This window comes from Sus scrofa, chromosome 4, assembly GCF_000003025.6.
Source record: "Sus scrofa isolate TJ Tabasco breed Duroc chromosome 4, Sscrofa11.1, whole genome shotgun sequence".
Taxonomy (NCBI): domain Eukaryota; kingdom Metazoa; phylum Chordata; class Mammalia; order Artiodactyla; family Suidae; genus Sus; species Sus scrofa.
The window spans coordinates 37,490,032-37,503,332 of NC_010446.5; the positions used below are offsets into that span (position 1 = coordinate 37,490,032).

At 33.8% G+C, this 13,301-nt stretch overlaps 1 protein-coding gene across 14 annotated transcripts in view; it reads right to left on the reverse strand.

Annotated features, from left to right (window-relative positions):
- The window catches only part of VPS13B (vacuolar protein sorting 13 homolog B), a 735,231-nt gene that overhangs the window by 404,103 nt on the left and 317,827 nt on the right, over positions 1-13,301 (reverse strand). For all 14 annotated transcript variants that reach the window (XR_002343694.1, XR_002343693.1, XM_021090606.1 and 11 more), the window contains 2 exons: positions 13,173-13,300; positions 1,527-1,761 (listed from right to left, as the gene is read on the reverse strand). Coding sequence is in view for 12 of the 14 variants with exons in the window: in XM_021090606.1 (XP_020946265.1) it covers positions 1,527-1,761; positions 13,173-13,300 (363 nt within the window). In the remaining 2 variants the exon portion in view is untranslated. The remainder of the gene's footprint in view (positions 1-1,526; positions 1,762-13,172; position 13,301) is intronic.

The window sequence follows — 13,301 nt, forward strand, 5'->3', positions numbered from 1 at the left end:
TACTATAACAGGAATCAACTCTGAAATTTAATAACTGAAAAAGTTAGTCATAAAAGACCACACATTTTGCTATTCCATTCTAATGAAATGTCTAGAATAAGCAAATTCATAGAGCTAGAAAGACAAGTGGTTCATACGGACTGAAGGGAAGGGAGAATGAGGAGTAATGCTAATGATACACCAATTCTTTTGGAGATATAAAACTATTCTAAAATTTGATGGTGATGATGGTTGCATAAATACACTAAAAATCATATAACCAAATACCTTAAAAGGAAGATTTTCACAAATATGAATTTTATCAGTGAGTTTTAACAAAAATAATCAAGGTACATATCATTTTAATCTTAAAATATTCCAGAATTAAAACAAAAAATGAGGGTGCACTCCCCAGCTCACTTTATGAAGCTACCATATTCTTGATATGACACGCAATAGCTGTTGTGATAAGCCATTCCCTATATCCAAAAACAAACAGCAAAGGACAAATATGTCCCATATGCTAGAGAAAAGACGCAGACAAAGAGCACATAAGAAGAACTTTGAAGAAGTTCCTTCTAACTCTTAGAATTCTACAATTTTATTGTAATGGTATTCATATTATTAAGTACCAACATTAATTTCTGGCAGTAAAATTATGCTTACTTTTGATAAATCTAAAAAAAATCCTAGATTTCAATGGAGATTTCAACAGAGAAAAGGAGGAAAAAAATCAACATCATGTCAAAGTCAAAAACTGCACAGACTGTATTTGCTTCTCAGTAACAGTACATGTGGTAATCTGAATGATATCAGGATTCAGACACTTACATTCTAATAATATGAACAAGGTGTTGACCTATTTAGCACTGTCAAAAATTTGAGGATTGTTATTAAAATATAGATTTACATTATTTACTTTGTGACTCAAAACTTTTCCAGGTTCACATACTATTTGAAATGAATACGTTAAAGTTCAAAAGGGTATGAGTGTGCAACTGAAAACACTGCAACATCAGAAATCAAGTATTTATTGAAAAAAGAGACATGGCTTAAATAACACAATTATCTACTTAAGTGAGTAATCTAGAAATAGATTATGATTGATGTAAATAACGTATCCATTTGACTATATATTTATAACATATCCATTCATAAGTCAAGTGGCTTAAATTAAGATCTACCCACTTAGAATTCTTACTTCAGACTAACGCAAACATCTGTAACCTTCTTCTCTGGTTAATTTTATCTATGTTTAGCATTTCAGTGATTATACTATACTGTATATGTTCTTTTGTAGATAGTCTCCATATATATTTAAATATGTTCAAAAGGTGAAGCTATCAATAAACAGCATCACTTAGTTCCTTTACTTTGTACATCGCTCTTTTTAGATTACTTTGTAAATCACTCAGTTCATTTCCATGCAGTTCTTCCAATGACAAGACTGATTTACAGATGCACTGGCATATTAGAAAAAAACCCAATAAACTAAAAATATCAGTATCAAATGTAGTAGCCATAGAAAGACTTTTTAAAAAATGTACCTTCTTCAAGGATGGGTCGTGGGATGACAAATGGAATCTCCTGCAGAGGTTCCATGTACTTGTGGCCAGCACTAACAATCTTGATTTGAGGCAAACAGAGGACAAGCATCCCAGGCATGCTGGTTTGTCCATGGTACCAACTTCTCACTGTTCCAGGAATGTCACCAGATACAATTGTACTCGGGGAAGGCAAGCTATCATTTGGGATGAACACACAGCAAGATTGTACTTCAAGCTGGAAATGAAAAGCAGAATCAAAATAATTGAATCAGACTAAATTTGAGAGTAAATGTATTCACAAACATCTAATATCTTTACCAGAATACACAGGCAAGCCAAAAAAAGAAAATATCCCATACTTAGGTCTTCGTGAGTTACTTTACTAAAGAATACAACAAACACTTGAAAAGGTGTTGCTTCTTGCTATAAATCTGATCAAAAGAACACAGTGACATGAAATGAAAACATATCTGCCTTTCCACAGTTCTTTCCAAGAAACATGATTGAGTCAGAAAATGTGCTGGCAAAAAAAGGTGAGAAAATCCTCCTTATTTTACAGTTCATTACATTTTGTTAACACCGGCTAAGGCCTTAGAACTGACTAGCATTTTATTGCTCTTACTTTAAAAAATAAAAAACCACAAACAGCTATTTCTGTGTGAATTTGTACTTTTTTTACTTTGCAGACTGAAATTTAAAGAAAAAAATATTTAAAATGTTCAGAGCTTATCTCTATACAAACATTAAAGGAGAACATATTTATAACATATAGTAGGAAATTCAGAGACTTAAAAATCAGAGAATGATTTCTTTTATCATGCTTTGAATTATAATAAATTGTGATTTCATGTAAAATGTTTATGTTCCCCTAGTCCCAGTGTGGTTATTTAGGGTGCCAAGCCCTTACAGAGTTAAAATAAGACTAAGTGTCCAAACAAAAAAATTGAATACATCATAAGTTCTTAATTCAAAAGCAAGGTAGGTTAAAGCCTATTAGTCTTAGTTGGCTCTCCTACAAGGTAATATTCTGTACCTGGTTAGTAAACTGCCCAAAAAGCCTAGCATACTTTTAAGAAAATAAAAAATATGACTTGTGAATTTCTATAAAATATCTGACATACAAAGGTGTTATCCTAACTTTTTATCTAATAAAAACTAAAGTTTGTTTGCTTGATAAATGTTTGGGTAGTCTAGGAAATTAAAATAACAAAGAGACTATATTTTATAAAAGAAAACTAAGAATATAGTAGTATCTCTTCTCTTGGGGTTAATATATTCCTTCAGGAGCGCATAATACGTAATAGGAGTGGAATTCTTGATATGATAAATATCAAGGCTAGTCTTATAAATTAAGTACGCTGGCCAGTCTCATAAATAAGCACACTTACTCATCTTTCCTTCGAGATTTCTCTGCATGGATAAATTGGTGAATTTGGTGAAAAAAAAATACAAGTATAATTTCACGAAAATAGATATACTGGTTCATAGACCATGGGATTTTTTAGTTCTACGATTTTATCTTGTAGCTCAGATAATCATACATTAAGTAGTTCATCAATCTAAGATCACAACACTTTAGTAGATATTCCCATTGTGGCTCAGTGGTTAACGAATCCGACTAGGAACCATGAGTTTGCAGGTTCAATCCCTGGCATCGCTCAGTGGGTAAAGGATCCAATGTTGCCGTGAGCTGTGGCGTTGCCCTGAGCTGTGGTGTAGGTTGCCACATGCAGCTCAGATCCCGAGTTGCTATGGCTGTGGTGTAGGCCAGCGGCTAAAGCTCCGCCTCAGCCCCTAGGCTGGGAATCTCCTTATGCCACAGGTACGGCCCTACAAAAGACAAAAAATAAATAAAAATAAGATCACAACACTTTAAACTTCTGAAATAGAAGTGTATATTTTCTCAGATGTATTACATTTATTTTTTAAATATATAATTTATTAATGATGTTAAAGTGCACAAGTGGCATACTGAGAACATATTCTCCTATATAAATTATAGTTATGAGGTCAAATGATGAAGAGCCAATATTTAACACATCATGTTAGGTATTGATGCTATGTTGAAAAATGTTTTCAACAATGTAAGTAATTAGTTTAATATGACACCATACACAAATTTAAATACAGATGTCCTGAGAAACAAATTTAAATTATGCCAAAATTTCCAAAATCACAGTGCATTCTAAATTCCCAGTAATTCACAAATAAATAATTAAATCAAATTTAAACAACCTGAATACAGAATTAACAGTATATTAGCCTGACACACATAACAACTCTAAAAAATAAACTTTATAAAATATGACACATGTTGTGGGGATTCTCTTAATGATAAGAACCAAAACATATACATAATCCCAATTGCTTAAACTTATTATAATGTTACATCTATTATATATACTAAAGCTATCACATAAATCTTTTTACACTTTTAAAATAACTGTTAAACTATATGTCTAAAATTGTGGTTTTAACGTAAAATGTTGAGTGATTTATGTAAGTGAATATAAATCTGCAGCAGTAAATTTTGCATTAATGTAAGGATCTGACAATCCAAGGGAAAGAAAATGAAGTAATCTGCCAGTAAGAAGTCCTCAAACCGGGGGTCAGATCATGTTCATGGAAACCATCTGGTTGAGACCCTCTGAGCCACACCAAAACACAAATGATCTTTTAAAAAAATATCCTATTCATTAATGCATCACAGCTGCACTGAGTGTTACTTCATTTTTCCATGGCAACATCCTTTCTGTTTCAAGGATCTTATTTCAGTTTTGGTAGCAACATACTCCTTTGCCAATATTGAACACATTCATGTGTTAAAGTGAAGGGATTATTACAAATTCTTGAAGTAGAACCACCTCTATTTTGATTCCTATTAGGTCAAGGGCTACATATCTAAGGATCGTATGCTGAGGATAAACCAGTAAGTAGAAATTATTTGGTATTATTTTAATAAATGAAATTATTGTCATGCATTTTTTTTCTGAGGTTCCAAATTCCATTTTTTTCTGAAGTTTCAAGTGCTGTTTGAAAAGATATATGCCATTATGTACCCCACCATCCTTCATCAGTTAGGCTTGGTAAACTTAGATTTTTCTAATTTGTATGGTCTCTGTGATCATAACTCAGTTAAAAAGAAGAAACTAAGAGAGGCTTCATTTATACATTACTCTAAGCATTTTAATTAGCCCATGTCCATCATATAGAATAACTTTATGTAAATGCTTGTAAAATGTTATACCAAATTTTCTACCCTTTTAAATAATGCTATTTTCTACTTCCAAAACCATGCTTCCTTTCTTCAAAGCTTGTAACTTTAGTGATAAGTTCTATAGAAAAAAAAGTTCTCTGCATTTTACTCCTAAGTAAACAGTTTCACATAACAAATAAAAATGAAATACAGCAGGTTTTATTTTCATTCACTTTTTCTTTCTTTCATTCATGCATTCTTTAGTAGCCACTATTAAATGAGCTGGAAGTCAGGAATACAGAGACAAAAGACAATAGGCCCACCACTTAAGAAACTTGAAATGAGAGGGTTTTAAAATACTAATAGCCTTATATACTTTTCACTAGAACATAAGGCTTATAAGTTCAGACATTTTGCCTAGTTTGTTCACTCAGCAGTCTCAGTACAGAGTACAGCACATATCATGTACTAAATAACTGTTATGTAAGTATTATAGAAGTTAACAATATTTGATGCTAATAAAAATAATTGTTTAATGGTTGTTATTCATCATTTCATTCCAGAGAGACGCCTTGTAAAATAACTGAGAAGCTGGACAAGATGGTTCAACTCCAGCTGTGGAACTTTTGACAAATTATTTAACCTTTCTATGACTTCAATTTTTTCATCTGTAAATGGGGGGAAATCGGCTTTGATATAAAGATGTACCATATTAACTGCCATCTAAATGTTTGCTAAATAGAGTCAATGAACAAACACTAAGTATCAACTATCTGCGAAATCCGCGTATTAGCCCTCATGGATTTATAAAAGATGTTCACAATCCTTTTATTTAAAAATACTGTTGTTTATGGTTTAGTTATCTACGTATATAGAGGCACCAAAATAAGCAGTATTATATTTGCACTACGGAGCATTTATAAACTTTTGCCCAAATGGTTTTCCCATTCTATAAATTCTTAATACCTTATGAAAATATTTGGAGTCTCTTCCTACTTAGTAGAAACCTAAATATACACACGTTTAGGGCATTTGTTAGAAACCTCAAAAGTGAACCTTGGTTGTCTTCTTTTCCACAGTGAGTATTATAAATCGCCACACTTTTCCCATAAATACTTGACATGAAAAAAGGCAAGATATGAAAAAAATTCCTAGATTTGTATTCCAAACTTCCTAAGAAATTACCACACAATTTCTGTCAGTTTTTCAATGCCTATAAATAAAAATACAGTCCTGTGGGAAAAATTTCAAACATTAAATGTAAATAATTTATTTTATAATTAAGGTGACTTGAAAATTGATATGTCTAGCCTAAAATGTCTACTAAATTATCTAATCCTGGAGATAAGCCAGAAAGTTCACTGGACTTGATATTAAGTGTATCATATGAGGTAATGATTGCATCACTGGTCATACTCAAATATAATTTCCTGGGAGAGAAAATTCAGTTATAGCTTAACTGACTTATGGTGCTGGAGACACTTTGACACTCTCATCAAAATCATACAGAATGGGGAGGTCCTGTCGTGGCTCAGCAGTAACAAACTGGACTAGGATCCATGAGGCCTCACTCAGTGAGTTAAAGATCCAGCGAGGATGTGAGCTGTGGTTCAGGTGGCAGACATGGCTCGGATCTGGCTTACTGTAGCTGTGGCTGTGGCACAGGCCGGCAGCTACAGCTCTGATTCCACCCCAGTCTGGGAACTTCCATATGCTGCACCTGCAGCCATTAAAAAAAAAACAAAAACAAAACAAAACAAAAAAACCACAGAATATTTGATATTCTCATCAAAATCATGTAGCATGTGAGAAATAGTTTCCTAAAAGGAATAAAAAATTATTAGTAAAAGAAGGAGATCAGGATGCTTCGTATGGAAAATAGAGTCCATTACATTATACTGTCCACAGTCAGAAGACTTCAGAAACTACCGAAAAAAAGCCCCACCCGGGAAATGCCATAGGCCAGCAACATGATGTTCAAAGTGAAAGACAAGAAGACTGAGCTTGGCAAAAGTCAAGGTAATGTTCTCCTTTATTACTGAATTCTAGGCCAGAGCACTTCTTTTTTGTCAACTGCTTACCACTGCCAATTATGTCATTCTGGAATAAAAATGTAGCTTCTTGAAGTATAATAGATAGTATCTTTGCTAATGAGCAGAGATAAAATGAAAAAAAATTGAATTAATCTCTAGAGAAAAGCCCCCGCCAAATCCAGTTAATAATTAAAAAAATGTTGAAGACTATATTTAGCAGTATAAAGTAATTCAATTAAAATGAAGTATAGAAGTTCTTTTACCTACAGAAAAACAAAAAGGTTATCGCAAATATTGCTGATGTCTCACTATAGTGTACGTCTTTCTACCCTAAGTAAAAAATACATGGGCTTAGCAAATATCAGCTTTGGCTCACAAAATCAACTTTCCAGAAACTCTGATTCCAAACACATTTACTTGCTCAAACTTGGATTAAAAGAATAATCCTTTGATGGCTTTAAGTTATGATGTTCTGTTTTATCTGATGACAACTTCAAGGTTTTCTTTTTTATATTGTTCATAAAACATCTTGGAAGATGAACAGAATTTTTTAAAAAAACTCAGTCTTAGGACCTAGATTTTGGTCATCTAATCAGAATTTAGTTTTACCTTTAAACTTTTCCAGAATATATTAACATTTGAAAATGTCTATATATCATATACAATAGAGGGCTGGGACTAGGGATGAGGCAAGCAAATTGCCTTGATCATATTCAAAACAACCTATACAAATAAAAATCATTTAGTACTCTCATAATTAAATGTTAATTCATACTCAATACGCTTAGTCAATTGAGAAACATCAGACTAAACTATATACTTAAAAATGTCAAAATGGTAAATGTTATATGTGTATTTAGCTACAATCAAAAATAAACAAGAAAAAAGAAAAAAATGAGGGACATCAGTATATCTACTTATAACCAATCCATAGGATATAGAAGATTAAGTTCACTGCTTGTGATAAAACTAATGAAGGTACTACACCATTACGAAACAAGCAAAAGAACCATAAGAATCACATAAGAATGTTACATGAGTTCCCATTGTGGCTCAGCAGGTTAAGGACCCCACACTGTCTCTAAGAGGATATGGTTTCTATTCCTGAATTGGCTCAGTGGGTTAAGGATCTGGCAGTCCCACCAACTGATTTGTAGTTCGCAGATGTGGCTTGGATCTGGTGTTGCTATATGGCTGTGGCATAGGCTGCAGCTGCAGCTCCAATTGGACCCCTAGCCCAGGAATTGCCATATGCCACAAGTTAGGCCATAAAAAGAATGTTAGAATTGGAAACACTTTACTTAATCTAACCATTTCATATTGCAGATAGCAAAGTAAAGCCCATAGCTAATATCCAGAATCTGATATTGCTGAACAATAGCTCCTTGAAATTCTACGCATCCCTGGCTTCCGTGCATCCTCTAGCCTTTCTTCCTACATTTCTGATCAGTGGCTTAGGGTTTCATTCAAGGATACTGTTTCTTCTACTGACTACTTTAGAAACGCTTTTCGCTTGACCCATTGCTCTTTCAACTTAACACACTTTTTTGAACGGTTCAATCTCCTAGTTTTAACCATTGTAGATGATTCCCCAAATTATATTTCAACTGTGCATCTCTTTCTTAAACTCCAGATGCAGCTAATAGATACCTGGATGTCTCATGGGCATTTCAAATACATATGTAAATTCTAACTCCCAAGTTGACACCAATCCTGAAAAGCTGATTCTCCTATCATATAACAGCTTCACTATCTGCCCAAACGAGAACCTGGAATGACACTTAGACTCCCACAAATCTCTAGGTCCTGTTGATTTTACCATAAGTCTCTCTGGGTTCACTGTCTTTTTTCTTAGTGTTTTGAAACCATAGTTTAATATACTTTGCCCATTTTTTTTGGTTATCACAAGCAGCAAGATAAATTAGTTCCCTGTTAACTTAATCCTGGGCAGCAGGGGATGTTCTTCAGAATGTATTAAGTTGTGGAACATTCATGTGTTGATTTGTTGGCTTACAAATATTATAAAGGTTTCTTGGAGTTCCTGTGTGGCTCAGCAGTAACGAACTTGACTAGTATCCATGAGCAACTGGCAATGCTGTGGCTCTGGCATAGGCCAGGAGCTGCAGCTCTGATTCCACCCCTAGCCTAGGAACCCTCATATGCCTCAGCTCCAATCTTGAAAAGCAGAAAAAAAGGGGGGGGGAGAGAAAGAGAGAGATTCTTATGTTGCTTGAAATATTAAACTTGAATATTTTCCTGGAGCTGTCAAATAATCATGTAACTATTTTTGTTATCTTCTGTCACATAACTTCTCAAAGTGATATCAAAAAAGGGTAATTACACTAAATTGGATAAAAGAGAATAGGATACTTTTAATACAATTACTTATGTTAGCATGAAATAATATTTAAGACCAAAGTAAACTTCAAACACTAAATATTCTTGATAGTTATTATATTCTAGACAATGGTACAGTGTCACCTAGATCTACAAATCAATAAATACTAATCTGAGATAGTATGTAAACTTGTCATGAACTGGGCAGAGAAGGCCCTAGGAATCCTTTCAGCAAATGACATTTACTCTTGACATGCCCATTTCTCTTTGGGGGAAGAGAAGAAAAGAGAAAACTCATAAGAGTTTTCTAAGGGATCCCTCTAAGAGACACTCCCCACAAGATGCTTCATAGAATGGCTCTTTTCCTTTTTCCTGCTACACCAAGAGAACTATCATGTTTTTTTTTGTTTCCTTAGCATCTAGCATGATATATATGGCAAAAGTTAAGTGTTGAATGTGAAAAGAAATGAAAGAATAATAAACGGAGGGAAAGAAAGCATTTCATAATGTACTACTAGGCAACTAGATGTTTTAAAAAATAAACAGGTTTACAGTAGGGTATTAAAAGTTTAGGGACTTCCCGTCGTGGCGCAGTGGTTAACGAATCCGACTAGGAACCATGAAGTTGAGGGTTCGGTCCCTGGCCTTGCTCAGTGGGTTAAAGATCCGGCATTCCCATGAGCTGAGTTGTGGTGTAGGTCGCAGACGTGGCTCGGATCCTGAGTTGCTGTGGCTCTAGCCTAGGCTGGCAGATACAGCTCCGACTGGACCCCTAGCCTGGGAACCTCCATATGCCGTGGGAGCGGCCCAAGAAATGGCAAAAAAAAAAAAAGATGTCTAAAAGTTTAACATGCTTATGATTGTTAAGTAAATGCTTATATTTTAACAGGACTTTTTGGGAAACACAATGTTTATCAGAAAGGTTATATGGAATTTTAGAAAGTGAAGGAGGATATACTAAAGAGCTATAGGACCTTGAAGCAATTCCTCAAATTATATTCCACTTCTTCATCAATTCCAGGGCTATTTCTGAGGAGAGTACAAGGTAATTAATTTAATTAATTATTTTTTTTTTTTTTTTGTCTTTTTAGGGCCACACCAGAGGCATATGGAGGTTCCCAGGCTAGGGGTCGAATCGGAGCTGCAGCTGCCGGCCTACACGACAGCCACAGCAATGTCAGATCTGAGCCGCGGCTGCAACCTACACTGCAGCTCAGGACAACACCAGATCCTTAATCCACTGAGCGAGGCCAAGGATCGAACCTGTGTTCTCATGGATACTAGTCAGATTCATTTCCACTGAGCCACAACAGGAACTCCAAGGTAAGTAATTTTAAAGAGAGCATATAAGTTCTAAGAAATATGCTACAGTACCACTATAGAACTTTTATTTCTATGCATATATAATGCATAAACATACTTCAAATATATGAAATGAATACCATATAAGTTTATTTTAGTATCAAACCTCTTTCACTAAAATAGAGAAGAAAAATTGAGCAAAATAAGAAATAAGCCATGTTGCCAGGAAGGGAAAGCTACAGATAAGATTTAAAAGAAAGCAAATTTTGTGAAATAGGTTAGATATCAAAATTTAAAAGAGATATCTCAGAAGTCTATTATACACTAAGTAAGTCTCAGAAAAGACACGAAGAAAACATATCTTTCCTACCATAGTTTTTAGTCCCACTTTAATGAAATCAAAATACAAGTAACTCCTGACTACAGCTGGCTTGTGCTAAAGAAAAACATGGTATGTTGAGGCAAAGTGCTGGAAAGAGATTTAATACTATTTGGATTACTCCTTTCTTCCATGAAATATTTGTGTCAAACTATAATTCAGAACTTCAGATTGAACTATAATCAGATGAGTTCACTATTTTTAACTAATAGAAATATGTGCTCTAAGTACTTACTTAACTTACTAATCACGTTAGTATTTACATTTATTAACTACCTAACACACCACAGATTACTGAATAATACATAAAAAGTTAGTGGGTAGTACTCCTCAGGGGAAAAAAAACACATTTTTATTGGTGATTTAAATAGTAGAAGAGAATGTGTTAAATCAGTGAAATTAGAGGAACACATAAAAGTCAGTAAGGCACTGAACAGAAACACAAGAAATAAGACTACTTAAGGTTATCTTCTTGTGACCACAGACTAGTGTATACTAATAGTACAAACTGAAGTTGACCAAACTGAGAAAGAGAATATAACTGAGATGCAACTGCCCATGACTATTTTCATTCCCATCAATGTATCTCCCCTGAAATTAAAGATTTTATTTTTAAAAAGCTACATATAATTAAGTGAATAAATATAAATAGGCACTAGGAGCAAAACCACACATGGTCTAGTTAGCTCTATAATGCAGCATGGGTAAATGTTTAAACCAGGATTGAGTGATATATAATCAAAGAGATCATATGGAGATGGCATTTTAGCACAGATTAAAGAAAGCAACACTGAATATGAAGTTCAGCAACATCTGAAGAGTACTACTTTCTGCTTCTACAATCAATCTCAATACAAAGACACTAAATGTTTCCTGCATTCATGTTGTCTCACCTTCCTATCTGATGCTACCAATGCATCAATGGAACCTCTAGAAGAGGAATACAGGTGAGTCAATACAAAGAGTTATCAGGATAATATTAATAGCAAAATACCTTATGTTGGCTGAGATGGGTGGGACATAAACGATGTCTGTGAAAAAGTCAAATTTCTTGTAAGCTACGAGTTAAATGACAACAAAAAGTGACAAAACACACTTTCTTTTTCCCACTCTTCTCTTAGTTTTGTTGTAAGTAGCATGCTCAGAAAAGAGAGGCTGTAAAGGATTGCCGAAACCTATAGTATTTCAAGTACTGGTGACCCTGAACAACGCTGGGATTAGGAGCACTGACGCCTCACAGCAGAAAAACCACATATTAACTTGACAGTCCACTCTTCATATTCATAGTTCTGCATCCCCAGTATCAATCAACCAGAGACCATGTGGTACTGAAAATGCATGTGGAAGTGGACCTGCACTGTTCAAAACAGTGTTGTTCAAGGGTCAACTGTAATCGTATTCACTTACCGATACTAGGCAACTGGAAAGGTTTTTAGACATATTTCTAAAAAGTGATTTTGGTAAGTTTTCATTATAGCAATCAGACTAAAGATTATAGCTATGTACAAGGTGCTTGTATCACTTTTCTATGCTGCATACAAACTACTACAAATGTAAAGGTTAAAAACAATACATATGTATGACCTCTCAGTTTATGTGGGTGAAGCATCTTGGCATAATTTTGTAGATCATCTACTTGCTCTTTCTTGTTTATAATGTGGCAGTAACATTCTTTTGCAATTTTCTACATCTTAAACACAAGTAGAAGTTTCCAGGACTTAGATATTACTGTCTGATACACATAAAATTCTGTAAAGATACCTCTGTTATCAGCCTTTCATATCTTACTTCAAAGAGAAAACAATCTATTCAAAAACTTTAAAACTGTTGAGTTACTCTTACCTAATTCCTAAGAAATGAGATAAGCATTTAATTGTGTATTTTCATCAGTTAAAACATGATCTGGAAGAAGGGTAATTCAGTAAGATTAAATTCTATGTATTTAAAAGTGAAAATAAGTGAGAAGAAAATTTAATAATAAAATAACTACAATTATCATTTTATATTTAGTTTGTGATTGTGTAAGAAAAACAATTAGATAACTCTTTTACTTTAATTCTGTTTATTTCAGTACTGAGATAAGAATGTGATTGGTACACTGACCATTTACAACATTTTAAATGATGCCTAAAAGAAACAAAAAGAAGAATGAATTAATTTTTTAAATTCAAGGAACATTTCAACATTTCTGTATTTTTATAATTTTATCAGGAAGAACATATGTGTTTCATATCATTGTTAATACTATGCAAAGTACACCAATAGTTTTCATTTAAATTATGAAAATGAGATGGTGTACATGAGTGTCATCAGTGAGAAATTTTAGCAGTATTAAAGGTACTGAAAATTAAAAAGGATCACAGAAATTAAAACCATGATATTTCTAACTCTTATTTTACCTGTAGTGTGAGACTCTTTACTGCATTCCATACTACTCCAATAAATTCTTTCATTCTTTCTTCAGGGCTTCTACAGCCTTCAGATATATTCAGCATGGCTTTCATAGGAACTGACAATGGTCTGGATTC